Source organism: Indicator indicator, chromosome 7, assembly GCF_027791375.1.
Source record: "Indicator indicator isolate 239-I01 chromosome 7, UM_Iind_1.1, whole genome shotgun sequence".
NCBI lineage: Eukaryota > Metazoa > Chordata > Aves > Piciformes > Indicatoridae > Indicator > Indicator indicator.
This window is the reverse complement of record NC_072016.1, coordinates 7119901-7135967: the sequence shown is the minus strand read 5'-3', so window position 1 is coordinate 7135967 and position 16067 is coordinate 7119901. Positions and strand designations below refer to the sequence as shown.

Genomic DNA, 16067 nt, shown 5'->3' with positions numbered 1-16067 from the left:
GCAGTTTGAGCCCCTAAAGCGAAGACTGCCAAGGGGTGGCGAGGCGATAGCAGGGAGCTGGGCCGTGCTGTGCTGGTTAAAGCAGCTGAGAAGAGGCGGAGCGTTTCACCGGAACCTGTGGAGCGGCTCCCGGAGGCCGGGGGACGCCTTTGCGGGTAGCAGAACGCGGAAGCGTCTCGGTGCGGAGCGGCTGAGCGCTCCCATCCCAGCTGAGCGCGGTATCTCCGCGGAGCGTAGTGGGGCTGCGGCCTCCCCAGCACCGCTGCCATGTCCTCCGATTTCGAGAGCTACGAGCAGGACTTCGCGGTGCTGACAGCCGAGATCACGGGCAGGATCGGGAAGGTGCCTAAGCTGGTAGGAGGTGAGCGGCGGGCTCCTGCGGCGGGGGGGCGACTCGTCTGGCTGCTCGGAGAGGCCGTAGTCGCCCGGGGCGCTGGGCTCCCACCTGCGCAGCTCTCCGACTTCACGGCTCTCGCTCCGCACCGCAGGCCCGTGCTGCTCCTCTGTAAGAACCTCTCCAACTCCCGGAGCCTCCGGCTTCCCGGCAACAAGTGCTTGGGGAGGTGTTAGTGCGTTTTCAGCGTGGTGCCTCTGTGTCCCGCCACCGGAATGTGTTTTCTTGCTACAGCAGAGTCAGGATTCATTTCCCTGTCCTGTGTTCGAGCAGCGAGTTCTCTCATGAAATGTGTTATGAATAACCTGACAGAGTATTGTTGGTTGGACAGCTGTAAGGGTCAGCCCTTCCCTGCTGCGTTGCTGTGGAACCACGCAAAGTTACGGCAGTGAAACTGAAAGGCTGAGCAAGAGCAGGGCTCAGAGCTGGGTGGGTGTTTACAGTATCACAGTACATTGGAGGTTGGAAGGGACCTCAAGAGGTCCAACCTGCCTGCCAAAGCAGGATCAGTGTTTGCTGTACCAGTGTTGCTGCTGAATGCTTGTTATTGTGATTGTGCCACGGCATCAGTAATGCAAAACAAATCTTTTTTATGTAACATAGACAGAATTTCTGCATGATTTAATCCAAATTTGTATTTTCTTCATGCTTACTCTTAAAACATTTGATTTGGATAATTGACTGTGGTGACTCACATGTAGGAAAGATTGAAACAAATCACTGTTCATTTGCTTTAATGTGTTTGTGAGTTGCCTGCAGCGTTCCTGGATCTGATTCATGATGTATTCTTGCAGTAGAGACAATAATCTCTGAGTAGAAAGCTGAACACGATCATCCCTTTAACCAGTCTGGCTGAATTGCCTAGTGCATAATAAATTAGTGCCCTAGTACCAGATAGAGCTGAAACTGGTGAATTTCTGGTCTGTCTCTCTAGCTTAACTTAATGCCTCTTCTGTTTCCAGGTCACTATACTTTTCTGCCTGTGCTTCCTATGTGCATCTCCAAAGCTTAAACTGTAGGAGTGGGTATCATCCAGAGAGGGAATAAACACACACTAATGGTGTATGTTTATGTTAGGAAAAGGTATTATCCATTCAGGACCAAAGAATAACATCCTACTTTTAGAGCAGGGAAATGCATCATTAAGTGATGAAGTAGGGACTCTAAAAAGGATTTGAGATGGGTGGCCACCTAAACCAATGTTAAATTCAGAAGTCCAAAACAAAGTCTGACATGCATAAACGTGGATTTTTGAGGAAAAGCCTGTCTGATTCTGGAAGGTCATGTCCAATTCCAATCTTAGCAAGTTAGAATGTGTTCTGATAAATTTGGGTTCAATGATTAAAGTCATAGGCATGATTAAAGTACAGGCAACTGTGCCTTTTCATTGGCTTAACAGAGCTATTTTGCTGTTGAGTTTAACAAAAAGTTACAATCTGCAGGTGCTTATGAGGCAAAAGGCTTCTTCTGTTTTGTAATGGAGCCTTACAAAAGGAAGAAGGGAGAAACCCAAAGAGTTCCTGTGATTGAAATTTAGAACTGGTATAATTTAGCCTGCTCAGAGATGATATTTAACCCGTAAACGGCTGCTGGAACCAATTTACTGTAAGGATGCAGTGAATCCCTCACAAACCTAAAGTATTTAATCAAGGCAGTATTTCCTACTGTTTCACAAAGGAATGTTCACTTTTAAACAGAGCAAATTTAAGGACCTCTTATAGAAACAGACATAAATACACTATTGACTCCTCTTCTGAGAATTAGTAGTGCTACAGTGATTTGTGGAGAAGGAATAGAGATGTAATTTCTTAATCATACACATTTTGAAAGTAATTGGTGTCTGATCAATAGTAGAAAGAATATTCTGCTCAGTAGTAGTGGAATCTTCTTATTGAATCAGTTTCCATTGTTCACTTATGAAGACTTTGGAGCTTAAATATGAGATCTGTGAAGAGTATTGTCTTAAACGGCGACATACCCTAGAAGCAGCAGGCTTTGAAATCATGACTCTTTTATGTGGCCATGAGAAGAGTGTTTTTTTAGAATTGGCTGTCCTCTCAGAGAAGAAAGAATGCATGTTCCCTTCAGAAACAGTAGAGTGGTACTGGGTAAATGACCTTGAGATAAGACAGGTGTTAATTTTTTTTTTTTTAAGATATGGCTTTTCCATGTGAGGATTTGAATCTGATTGTATGTGGTTTGGTTTGGCTTGCCCTATAGCTACTTCTTGCACTGTACCTTTATGAGTGACTGCATTGCTTCAGTTTTCAGAGCTGTTCTGTCTTTCATTAGCAAAATATTCATTATGACTTCAAAACATTTTGCAGTCATAGCTAATAGAGGCATTTGACCACCTGGGGAAAAAAAAAAAAGTGGCTCTGAATATGCTGAACACTTTAATCAGAATTATTTTAAATACACATTTTCCCCTTGTTTCTTAATAGGAATATTTGCAAGATCTTTTCTTCTTCATCACCAGTTCTTGTGGAAATGGCTGGGAAAGCCTCAAAAAGAGAATTATGAGGTGGGAGGGGGATGTGAGGAGAGATGAACGTGAGGTGGCAGTTTTCAGCAGCACTGATTTGAGAGAGATTGCTGATGACCTTCTTCCTCCACGCTGGAAGAGGCAGGATGAAAGGTATAAGGACCTAACACTACTTCTGCATAATACAGAGATCTCCTGAAGTCTAGTGACGGGTTTGTTTCCTTCTGCTGCCAAAGATGGACCTCCTGTAAGCTTCGCATGCAGTTGAATTGGAGAAACACTGGTTAATTATTTTTGCAACATTCCCGCATTTGCTATGGTGCTGTCTTGTGTTTCGGGAGGATGATGGCTCAACAAACAATTCTGTTGTCAGAAATGCATAAGCAGTTCAGCAAGAAATGTAACAAAGGCACTCTGATACTACAGAAACAATAAGCAGCAGGGACTATAGAATGTTTGGGGAGAAATGTCTTGGGGAGAAATGTCTTCTGTTGAGGAAAATACCATCTGGAGAATTAAAGAAAATTTTCTAAATAGAGAAGTGGCCTTTAAATAGATGTTCTATGATGCTGCAGATCTTTGAAAAAACAAATCATTGCCTGATGTGTTTTATTAATGTTCTTTGGTGTTTCAGGGAAACATCTGTCTTGCAATTTGTCCAGAAATTTATATAAATGTTGATTGCTTGATCTGAAAGAGAGTTTTATCAGCACAAATGATGATACTTTATTCTTTTCCCAACACAATAACTTCTGGGTTGTGATGGTTTTAGACTTGAGTGCTCTTGTTCTTGATACCTGATACCAGCAATTTCTGCTGGAAAATCACAGCACTCTATTTCAGTCTCTAATAGATTTAGCTGAAGAAAGTCTCACCTTTAATTTTCTACTGTACCCCTGTACTGGAGTTTACAGTTTCTATTTCAGGTCTGGCTCATTATGTCTCTTGAACCCAGTTTTATAATCCAAAGAGACAGTCACATCTATATTATTCCATTTGTCTCTTCTGTTGGACAGTAACTTCTGGCAGTGGTGAACATATAAACCACCCTGGCCAGCACAGCAAAATCTGTATGATGTCTATGAACTAAACCCTTTGCTATTTGATCTCTTCCTCAGCATCTACTAATAAAAACAAGCAATTCCACAAGCACTGAGACTGCTTGGTCTTAGTCCAGACTTTTTAATCTCTTTGTTGGTTGTGAGATACAACTAGTGCTGTGTTATTAGCTTGTCTGCTAATTTCTACCTTTCTGTAAGTGCTGTATTTTGGGGGACAAATGAGTGACTAATGCAAGGACAAAGCTGAAAGAACGGAAGAAAACACAGTAAAAGCTTGTGTAAAAAAAAAAAAAAAAGAGATACAACCTGGTATGAAAAACGCAGAATGGATTTCTTTGTTTTCAGTCCTTACCTAAAGGGTTAAAAAAACCCCAGCACTTTTTTCCCTGTCTTTATCCATACTTTGTCAATTTGACTAGTTAAATCATACAGGCTACATGCGACATTTTCTTTGGGACATTTTATCTGGCAATGCTGAGACAAAAATTCTGTTCTAACTTTGGATAGATTTGATGAAGCATTATATTTTGTTTTTTCTGGAAGGATATTACCAATTCTGTATTAAGGAACCCTCCCCCCCCCCCTTTTTCATTATTTCATATGATGGAATGTACTTAAGGAAATGATCAAGTAAACAGGTTGGGAACAATCAAGACATAGTGAAGTAATACAATGAATAATTGGATTGTAACTTGTTTGTCCTGATCTGCAAGATTAGTGGCAAGCTTCTCTGAGTAACTCACTCTCTCCTCTTCTGCAGTCTCTGAGCAAGTCATCCTGTGGATATTGTGTCCTCCTTTCTCTGGGGATTCTAACTGTGAAATGTTTCCTTAGCTTAACCGTGGCATTAAAACTGGAAGTAAATTGTTTGAAAAACATTCCAGCAAGGGCTTTCTGATTGACGGTGTTGTAAAATGTCATGCTGCTTTTGTTGATATCAACAACCGGCCTAGAGATATTGGCAGTCCTGCAGGCAAGCGGCTCCAGGCAGCATACTCCCACCAGGATTTTACATGGATGCAGCTAAAGGAAGAGAGGAGAATGGAAACAAATGGTTGATACTTTGGTGTACGTGCTTCGCCTTACTGAAGTGACCCTGCTGGATCCTGCCACCCCTTCTTGCTTTGGGTCTGCATGGCATTGTGTGCCCTAGAGGAGCAGCAGTTGCAGCGAGTTCAGCTGCCTTCCTGGAAATCTGTGAAGGTATTGCTCCAAAGCTGCAGTGCTGGGATGTTACCCTGTGCCTGCTCACACAGTTTAAAGGAACAACAAAGGCTGTTGTCAGCAGGCCTTGCTCCCATCACTTGCTGTGGTCATCAGCTGGGTGATTATATACTGACGAATCTGAGATGATGTCAAAATGCAACTCTGGAGTTCTGTTGGAGATAAATTAATCATTGAAGATCATTTGAATACCTCTCCAGTTTTACAGGAGTAGTTTCAGCCAGGTCTTCTTGTGTACTTTCCCTAGCAAAGGTGTGTATTTTATTATCTCTGTGGATAGGTAAGATCTTGCAGGTCAGTGGAGTGCTGTTTAGTTCTTGTAATCCCAAGTACACATAATTTGTACTTCATGAAATATCATCTCCCCAGCCCCAACCTGATTTTCCTAAATGTCATGTTACTTAATGTATATGGGTATGTAAACCAGTAAAACTCAGGACAATCTGGACTTGCTATAGTACATTTATTTTCTGCTGCTGTGTTTCTTGAATTTTATTTCAGCTTCAATAAAATGTTATTATGTGTTTTACGTTTTACACTGTTTTTTCTTTCATCCATCGCCACCTTCCCTGCTTCCAAAGGGAGCAAAGAACAGAGGTGTTTTAGGATGCTGGGTAGGGGAATCGAAATGTGCATGCACACAAGCAGTAAATTCTCTTTTCTTTTGAGTTTAGCCATGTCACTAACCATTACATTTTCTGACTTGGGTGCCTTGTGGGGAATGAGAGAAAGACATGATTAGCAGAGAACTGCAAGCGCACACAGAAATGAGCATCTGCTGCATCTTCTGCTGTAGTAGCATCCACCAGATGTGGCAGTGTGAGTTCCAGGTTTGTAAGAAAGATGCTGGTTTTCCATGGTTTAGCTTTTTTAGAAAGAATTACTTGATGGACTTCTGGGCCTCTTTCAAGGCTATGAAGGGAAACTCTGGGAGAACTTAGAGGTGAGCTCTGACTTTTAATTTGGGGATGGAGGCAATTAAAGTGCCTCCTTCTCACTTGTGTCTCTGGCAAAGTTCCCTGTACTCAGAGGCCTACAGAGTAATTTAAGATTTTATTCTAGCTGTGTTTTGCCAGACATACTGTTGTTGAGTTCTTTCTGCTGTCACCCAGAAACACCTTGATTTGTTCATACAGGATATGTCAGAGTCAGAGCCTGAGAGTCTCAGTTTTAGGTGAATCTCGTCAGCACTGGACTACTTGTGTATCAAGTCCAATCTCAGAAGGAGTCTTTGTTGCCTTTTCAGTTGGCTGTAAGACATTCTGGAGAACTTGGGCTTCCCTGAAAGCAGTTTTCTCATAGTGAAGGACCTTAGACTATAGTCTCTGGTTTTGTACTGTGAATTAATTACCTGCGTGTTCTAAGTACTATAACAGCTTCTTGGTAACCCAGTGCATATGATTAATTCTTGTGAATCATGTGCAGGATGGTGTATCCTCAGAAGATGGCCAGTTATTTGTAAAGATCTCTTTATTATATTAAAGGTAGAAAGATGATCTGAACCTGACCTGCTCTCTGGGCAGAGTTCCAATGTATGTAACTGAAGAAGACAGATCATGATGTTCATGGGTCCTTAAATGAGAGTGTAAATTATCTTAGGTAAATGAGAAGATAGATGGATAGGCTCATGCAAATGTGATGCAGGATACTGTGGAACAGTAGTGGGAGGACTCAGCTGAAACACAACTTGCTTAAGCAGGGGGTGCTTCACCAGCAATGTAGTCCTTTCTGAAATTGCTTTTAAGGAAGGTTGCTTTAAGGGCATGTTTTGCTTTAGGTGCTTCTGGTTTAGTTTGCTAGCTCAGCATCTCCTGATTCCTGCCTATGGCACTTCAGTGGCTCGTGGCATTGAGAGGATTTAAGGAGATCATCAGATAGTTGTCATCATGTCAGCTCTGGGATACAAAGCAATCATGTGGAACAAGCAAAGGAATTCAGGCTGATAAAGAAACCCATAAAGTCTGAAGATACACAAATCAAAACTCTTGTGCCAGCTTATCCATCGTGATTTCTGAGGAGCAATGAATGGAGATACTTTTATGTCATTCACTTTTTATCAAGTGGACCACTAGCACAGATGTCTCATGATACTCTTGGCTACAAGGAGTGGTCTAAAGGGTTGTATGTTCAGAGTTTTGTTGCTAACTTCATGGAGACAATGCGTGGATTTACTGTCTGAAGGGTGGAAGATGTAGCCATGAGAGGGGCACAGGGCAGTGCAAAAGACAGTGCAAATGACAGCATTTGAAGCCCCTGAATGCCCCTGGTAATTAACGTGGGGAGTTTTTGTTATCCAGTGACAGAATATTCCCAGAAAAATCCTCCTTTCATGCTGTAAGAAACCAAGTGGTCAAGCAGTTGGAATATTTGGTAGGTGTGACACTAAATCTCAGTTCATATTGGATTCTCTGCCTGAGGCAGATGAAAAGTCTGACAAGCTTTCTGTGGCTGGGGTGTAGACTTACTGGGGAACCTAGTGTATGATAATCACTACATACAGCTTATAACTAATTTGTTGGGTTTTTTTCAAAATTTCATCTTTTATTCCAAATTTACATTTTTATTGATGTTAGAGGACAGTGGTTCTCTTGTAGTTCCCATGACATTTCATTTTGTTTCTGTTGAAGCAAAAGAAACAGTTCTGGACCAGTATAGGCACAGCAGAATGGAAAACTCATTTTTCTTCAGCACCTGGATTCATTATAAGGGGGATGCTCTGTTTTGTGCATCTCATATTTTGCAAATAAATAGGATAAGCCTTTGTTCTTCAAGCAGAACTTATTTTTTTCAATTGGGTGTAAGTATGTGCCACCTCATGCATTTGTACACACCCAGTAAGAGCCTGCTGAGGCACAACTCCTACACCTGGAGCAGCTTCAAGTACTTTCCTAACTAGCACATACTGCATAACAAAGCAGAAGACTTCAAGGAATTTCCAGTCTCTTTTTTTTGTTTTTTTTTTTTTCAGTGCATGATGATGTCACACAATAAATTCCTTGAGCCAGCTTTAACTGATCTATAGAGGCTTCTGAAACTCTTTATTTTTCTTTCATGGCAAGAGTGTAATTGTATTGGTATTTTCACAATTCTGTTTCAGATGAGAAGAAGCAGATGGTTGCAAATGTTGAGAAACAGCTCGAAGAAGCAAGGGAGCTGGTACGTTCTGGCTTTTCATATGTTAACTAGAAATTCCTAGGGAAAATAATAGGATCGTTAGTGGTAACATCTTATACACACGATGCTCTAAAAATACTTAAAAGCACTATATTAGAAAATGAATTTTTTTTTAAATAGCTGTTATTTGAGGATATGAAATACTCAAGTGTATATATTTGTAATCTTGTGTTAAGTGATTTAAGGTTTGTGTTACTGCTGTAAGTTATGTTTGTTATTATTGCTGGTAAGCCTGCTAGAGGCTTTGAGTTGTGGATTAGATCTTTTAATTTAGGAGTTTAATTAAATATTTACACACCTGGTCTGTTTGTTTTGTTCTTGTGAGACACATGCATCTAATTTAATCTGTCTGATTGTCTCATAGAGGAGTAGATCTTTTATTCACTTTTAGCAAGTGAGGCATAAAGGTATTTATTTGAGATCAAGGGGGTGATGGTGGTGTGGGGAACTGATCTGAGAAGAGTATATATGTAAACCAAGCATTAGTTAGTGGTCCACACTGACAGAAGAAAGCTTTGGCTTTATTATTTTTTAATTTCCATTTTGTTCTCATTATAGCCTGTCATGTCCATGGCCTGGATAGAAAATGAAAGTAAAGTTTGATAGATATGGAGTTGTTGGACCGACTCTTGGGTCCTGCACTTGGGTCACAACAACCCCAAGCAACACTACAGGCTTGGGGAAGTGTGGCTGGAAAGCTGTCTGGCAGACAGGCACCTGGGGGTTCTAATCAACAAGCAACGGAATATGAGCAAGCAGTGTGCCCAGATGGCCAAGAAGGCCAATGGCATCCTGGCTTGGATTAGAAATGCTGTGTCCAGCAGCAGTAGGGAGGTGATTGTCCCCTTCTCCTCAGCTCTGGTGAGCCTACACCTTGAGAACTGTGTTCAGTTTTGGGCACCTCAATACAGGAGAGATATGGAGGTGCTGGAGCCAGTGCAGAGGAGGGCAAGAAAGCTGGGGAAGGGCCTGGAGAATAAATCTGATGAAGAGTGACTGAAGGAGCTGGGGATGGTTAGTTTGGAAAAGAGGAGGCTGAAGGGAGGCCTCATTGCTCTCTACAACTGCCTGAAAGGAGGTTGTGGAGAGGTTGGTGCTGGTCTCTTCTCACAGGTAATTAGTGATAGAACAAGAGGGAATGGCCTCAAGCTATGACTGGGTAGGGTTAGACTGGACATTAGGAAAAAAAAATTCACAGCAAGAGTGGTCAGGCATTGGAATGTACTGCCCAGGGAGGTAGTTGAGTTGCCAACCTTGGATGTGTTTAAAGGTTGTTTGGATGTGGTGCTTGAGGATATGGTTTAGGGATGAACCTTGTAGAGTAGGGTTCTCAGTTGGACTTGGTGATCCTGAGGGTCTTTTCCAACCCGAATGTTTCTGTGATTTTACAGGAGTAACTGCACAAAGGTGTTGGTGACAGCTGATAGTGACTTTTTCCCACATGACCAATAGTTCCTTGCCTCAAGTTGCTTTTCTTTATTGCTTGCAAATGAGTTTGGTTTATCTAGTGTCAGAATCATAATCTGAGTTTTAGGACAGGGAAAGGAAATGAGTCCTCCTATCCTGAAAGTTCTTATAGTTGAACAACTTGAATCAGTTATTTGGTTACTAACTAAAGAGTAATATTGAAATTCACTTTTTCTAACTGGTATAGGTATAAAAGACCAGGTGCTTTGGTTTAAGAACTGAATTAGTTTTGTAGACCAGAGCATTGGAACAACATCCAGGATTTTGGGATGACTCCCTGAAGGTTTTGCCTGTGAGGATGGCAGGATACCCGACCTGTCTAATGTGGTGTTCTCAGTGAAAAACATGGTAAAATTACTGTCCCATCTCAGAAGGCTGTCCTGAAGATATATGTAGGCCTTCTGGGCACTTTCACATTCAAACAGCTGAAAGAAAGTAAAAATCTAGAAATGTTTTTTGCCTTCTTTTTGCTACAACTTGTCGTGGCAAAGTAGCATAGTGGCCCAGGGAGATTATAGCGTGGGTGGTCTGATGAAAAAGCATTCAAATCTGGTTTTCCACCCAAAATGAGGCTGGAAGGAGCAGAAATTGTGTTAGTGGCTGATTACTTTTCTCTAACTTTGTATTTACTATGAGAAGTAAATCCTCTATCTGTACATTTATCATAAGGATGGTTTTCATTTAAGGTGCTGGCTTTTCTTTCACACTTTTGTTTTGAATCTTGTTGCTAATGCTGCTTGACAGGTGCTTAACTCAATTACTGACTTTAAACAATTACTTCACATGTTTGTGATTAATGTCAAGGCTTGGGCTTAGAAATCAATTTGAACAAACCTCCTAATAACAAACCTGATTAAAAAGGTCCTCTTTTAAATGAAAGGCTACAGTAGAAAAATCAAAATAAACCTAATCCCTTGCTACTGATAGTTTTCATGGTATCAAATTTGTTTCATTGTCCTGAGCAGTAAAAGCTGGTATTAGCTGATACTGTTTTATTTCCTACTTGGCTAGGAAATTACACTGTTAAATCTTATAAATATTATTGTAGGGATATTTCATTTACCTTGACTAACCATTGTTTTAAAACATTGTCTGCTTTGTTGGGGTAAAAGCATTGGTGTAACTGAGTCAATCAATGTGCAGAACAGTCACCAAAACTTTCAGGCTCCCAGGCTGCCTTTTCAAGCCAGAGCTGCTGGCTAAGAGCCCTCTGGACAGAAGTCCTGGCATTCTGCATCCCATGTGGAGTATCTGAATGTTACATTTACCAGGTTTTTAAGAAGGGTTAATGTTGTGATAACAGGAAAATTCTTTGAGTATAACATTTAGCGTGAGCTACAAGAGCTGAAATTGGCATTTTTGAGTGAAATTCTACTTTTAAGAAGAAACACTCTTGGTGTGTTGTTTGCCTCATGTATGTTGAAGGACATGTCACAAAATTGCTGAAGTGTAAATGCTGGGTTATTTTATCTAGACACTTTTTGATAATGCAGTATATTGAGTGGTGTAAATGCTAAGTGGTTCTTGCTTAGACACTTTCTCTTGGTGTAGTGTTTTTGTGTTTTCTTTTTGTTTGCTTGTTGCCTTTTTTTTTTTTTTTTTTTTTTTTTTAAGTACAGATCTCTATTTTAATTCCTGGGCTTTAAAAATCAGAATAAAAGTGAAAATTCACAAAATGCTAGCAACTGTCCAGAAGAATTTCACATGGAAAAGTTCCTCAAGGAGGGAAAGACTTATTTTAGTGTGTCAGGGGACAGCATTAGCAGTACTATCTTACCTTGAATTTTTGAATTGAAGTAACAGTGGCTGCTCTGCTTTATGCTGTATTCTGTGTTGGAAGTGTACTGAGTATTGTTAGATTAAACCCTTAAGGAGCGTCAGCAGTGGTGCCTGGTTAATGAATTTGGGCAAGTTAGCTGCCAAAATGCTCAGCTTTACCACAGTGGTGGCAGGTTTGAACATAAGCAGTAACAGAAGTTTGATCTTCTAGGTTTTCTGAAGAAAGGTTTACGTGCCAGGTTCAGTTTTAAGTAGAATTTATCACTGCTTTTGCTTGTGTATGAAAAATAGGATTTTATGAGCAATAACTGGAAGCCTGAAAGGGGAGATGCATGAAATTAGGTTGCATTTAGGTTCCTACCTGCTTGGACCACTATTTTCTGCATGACTTTGCATGGAAATTTATCAGCTCAGCCACAAAATGTACCCATTTAATCTTGTGATGGAAAAAGAAAGATTTTTAAATGTTGGTCAGCCTAAGTATTCATGCTTCATCATTGTTCCCTGGACCTTATAGTTCCTAATACTGACTCTTCAGAATGAACAGTTTGGATTTCATGGACTGTGAAATTCTGCATTCACTTGACAGATGGTTTCGTTTTTATATGATAGATAAGAATTGAGACTTAAGATATCCCAATTTGGCACATATGATTATATATATGTATGAGAGGATTGGTTCCTATGTTTATAGAACTTTTGAGATCAAATATATTGAGATGAAATTGATAAGAAAGAAGCCATTAATTCCAGCTATCAGTTTAATTTAAAATACCCCTTTGGAAAGTTAAGCCTGAGCCAAAGAACTGAGTAGAATTAGAAATTGCTTTTGTGTTTCATTTCATTACTGACTATTTAATTAAAGTCTGCTTTACAATTTATTATTGAATATAATTTTGTGTAATCAGAATAGATGAGGTGGAATGACTTTAGAGTATGTGGCAATTCCATTGATTAAATTCAGATGCTTTTCCTGTGAGGGTGAAATTTCAAAGTGTAAGCAAGCGATTACAGAGGAATAAACTCTAGCTGTCCCTTGTGAAGACCTCTAACCAGTAGCTTGGGACCCTAATTGAAAGGTATTTCTATTCCAGTGCCATAGTGCTCAGCTGAGATCAGTAGGAGGTGAGTAAATATTGTTTCAGGTGCCTACAGCAACCAAGGAAAGGTATTCTTTTATCCTTTTTAAGTTGGAAAGATTTTAAAAGGCAGGTAAGGGATTCTTCAGCTGTGCAAAACAGAATTCCCAAACAGCACCATGTAGAGGAAGCTTCATGACCCAGTGGGCAGTTAATTAGCAGGCAGCTCAGCCCTGGTTTATAACTTCTTTTGATTTTCTGCACCTCTGTGCCATGTTCTTGCCTTTCAGACCCCTTAGTATTCTATATGACAAGAATGAATACAAGAATCTTTTGAAAGATATGCTCTCTCTTTGACCTTTTAATTAATGCACTTGACTATATACAAGTTTTTGAATAGTGTTGTCATTAAAGCCTGAAATTCAGCCATTTCATAGATCTCTATACAGACACAGGATGTAGATTTAGGCAATTACTTCAGGTTTATATACACTGTATGTATATATAGACACAACAGAGGTACATACACATATGCATGTCTGTGTACATATATGTATGTGTGTGTAAATATAAAATAAAACACCCTTTCCAGCTAAGGGTGTCCAAAATCATACAGCTAGGTGGAGGTAGGTTATGCTCGTTTGCAGAAAGTTATTTAACCTTAATTTGACTACTTTCTTGTAGTAAAATGCATTCATCACTTTTGGAATTGAAAGATATTTGACTAGAATAATTCCTATTTTTTGTGATCACTCGTTTTTTACACTTAAGACTGGGGAAAGATTTTGATAAATTGTTTATATATTGCAGAACAAATGTTTTTCTGGATAACTTTGTGAACAATTTAAGTAAATTTTTCCTTGCTTCAATCACCTTTTTGGTTTACATCTCACTTTGTTTTTGCTTGCTAGCTTGAGCAGATGGAGCTTGAAGTTCGAGAGATACCGCCTCAAAGCCGAGGAATGTACAGCAGTCGAATGAGAAGCTACAAACAAGAAATGGGCAAACTTGAAGCTGATTTTGTGAGTTTTTAATATATTATATAAGGAAGGTATCTCTGAGAATTTAAAAAATACATAATTCAGTTATTCAGGCAACTGAGAGAGTATTTTTGACTAGCATGAAGGATCAGTTCTACATGTATCTTGCTGTATTTACGGAGAGATGAAAACTGAATTGAGGAGGAGGAGCTTTTCTTTTTGCAGTAGTCTCATGCCAGTATTCAAATTGCTAACCTTGTGTCCCTTTGCCCTGGATCTGAATTGTTTCTGTGCCATGAAACATTGTGAGGGTTCGTGCTGCAGGCAAAATAGTCAGTTTTTCATCCTATTCTAAGGAATGACTGCTAGAACATCAAAATTAATACTTGAGTTGTAATGTAGGTAGGCTCTAAGTGGAAAATAATGGTTTGTTTAGGACAACTTGTAGTAATGTGGGCAGCAACATGAAAAGCAATATAATCTCCAATCCATGGAATTTTTTTATGTAGTTTTTCTCATGTGCATTTCATTTCTTCATCCCTGTGACTTCTTTTCCATTGCACTTAGATTCTTCTTGGCTTATGTACAAATTGCTTATAAATACTACATTTTTTTTTTTTCAAGTAATGGATGCAAACTAACAAGATTCGCTTATCTAGGGGCTTCTGCTACAGTTATCAGTCCTTTTTTTGTGGCTAGGATTTGTACTGAATAGATTTACATAGAGACAAAACGATTTCCTCTAAAATCCTGAAAAAGTTCAAAGGAATTGCAAAGTGTAAGAAAATGCTATGTTAATTGGCAGCAGCTCAGTTCCTCCAGGGTGGGGAGAAAGAAATAACTGGTGGCAGTATTTTCCATTCATTGAAGAACTGTGAATTTGCTTGGGTTGCTGGCAGCAGTTTATTCCTTCAGGGGAGTGGAGTCAATGTTTATACCTGCAGCCAGGAAATCCAGCTGACTGTCACTCCTCTGTGCTTCTGCCAAGTTGAGGAGTCACACAAAAGATATACGTTAGAAGATGGTTGCAGTTTTGTAAAGTTGGAGGAATCTTAGGATAAAAAGACTGGCATCAAAATTTTCAGACAAGCTCATGCTGTTCCCCTGAAGGAAGTACGTATGGGCCTGCTGGCTAAACAGTGCTTTCCTAGAGAGAGCAGTTTCTGCACCAGTACTGAATGCTGTTTACGTTCTCAGATGTGGGAGAATTTGCTGTCAGCTCAGGTAGGCAAATGGGGGAATTGGTGCTTCCGTATTCCCAGGGAAAAAGGAATGGGAGAGTTCAGAACTGACCGTGTTTATGCAAGAGGAGAAATGAACCTGTGTGGAAGAAATGCATCAGAGCAGAAGGAGTTGCATGATGAAAGTTTGTGCTCAGAGCTAATGAGGAATAACATGGGAAAGAAGAAGGAACAAGTCATAATAATGCGAATGTGAATATGGATGGGGAAAATTAATAAAGCAAGCATTGCTCCTCAGTTTAAGGCAGCAATGGTTTCTGGTGCTTGCCTCAGTGCTGTGCATGGGGAGCAGATACCAGGAGCAAAATGTAGGAATAGAGCAAGCATCAAGTGCTGCTTTGCAAGAGAGCTGTACACACCTCAAAAGGCTAAGTTCAGCCTTGCTTTCTGTGTGCGATAAATGTATCAAACCAAAATAAAACTATGAGACTTCCCGCTTTATTTTTTAACTTGCAGATGTAAATCATGGATTTATTATTTTATGTTCAATAGTATATACCAGTACTGCGTTTTGGGAGTAGGAATTAGGTCATGAAAGCTGGAGTCTGAAACCTGCGGTGGCGCCGGCAGCCCTGCGCTGACCAGGCTTGCTGGGTTACAGCGACTGTGGCAATGGCTCCCTCTTGTGGCTCCAAGTGGAGTTGCAGACCACGCACTTGCGCTGTGTGGGTTGATTCAAGTCTTGGGACCACCAGGTAAAGACTTTTGGAAACTTAAAACAATCTTCCAATAAGCAGCTATTTTTTCCTGCACTTACGAATGCACCATTACATGGCTTAAGCTTGTAAATATTTTATTTTCGACTGTTTCAGTTGTAGAATATCCCTGGTGACTGCCTGTTTGAAATAAGTTCTGAATGTGAAAAAAGCCTTGTATTTTATTGTAGTCTTTTAAAAACATGGACTATAGGCATTACCTTTTCAAATAAAACTTTTTTTTTTGTTAATTTCTAACTGAAAATGATATGCAACTTGTGATATGCAGTGGTAAAAGGTTTTCCAGATTTCATAAACATAGTTTGACCTGAATCTAGCCCAGCGCATGTGAAACTGTAACTATAGGAAATGTGTGGTTAGCTGCTAGCATTTGTATTCACCCCAAGGGTTCCATGTACTGGCTTAAGGTAGGGAAATATAAATATCCAAGATGACCATATTACACAGTAATATCCCTATGAGAAAAG

At 40.1% G+C, this 16067-nt stretch overlaps 1 protein-coding gene across 2 annotated transcripts in view; it reads left to right on the top strand.

Annotated features, from left to right (window-relative positions):
• The first annotated feature begins 267 nt into the window (after positions 1-267).
• The window catches only part of VTI1A (vesicle transport through interaction with t-SNAREs 1A), a 219939-nt gene continuing 204139 nt past the window's right edge, over positions 268-16067 (top strand). For both annotated transcript variants that reach the window (XM_054382098.1, XM_054382097.1), the window contains exons 1-3: positions 268-361; positions 8262-8320; positions 13575-13685. In XM_054382098.1, coding sequence (XP_054238073.1) covers positions 268-361; positions 8262-8320; positions 13575-13685 — 264 coding nt within the window. The remainder of the gene's footprint in view (positions 362-8261; positions 8321-13574; positions 13686-16067) is intronic.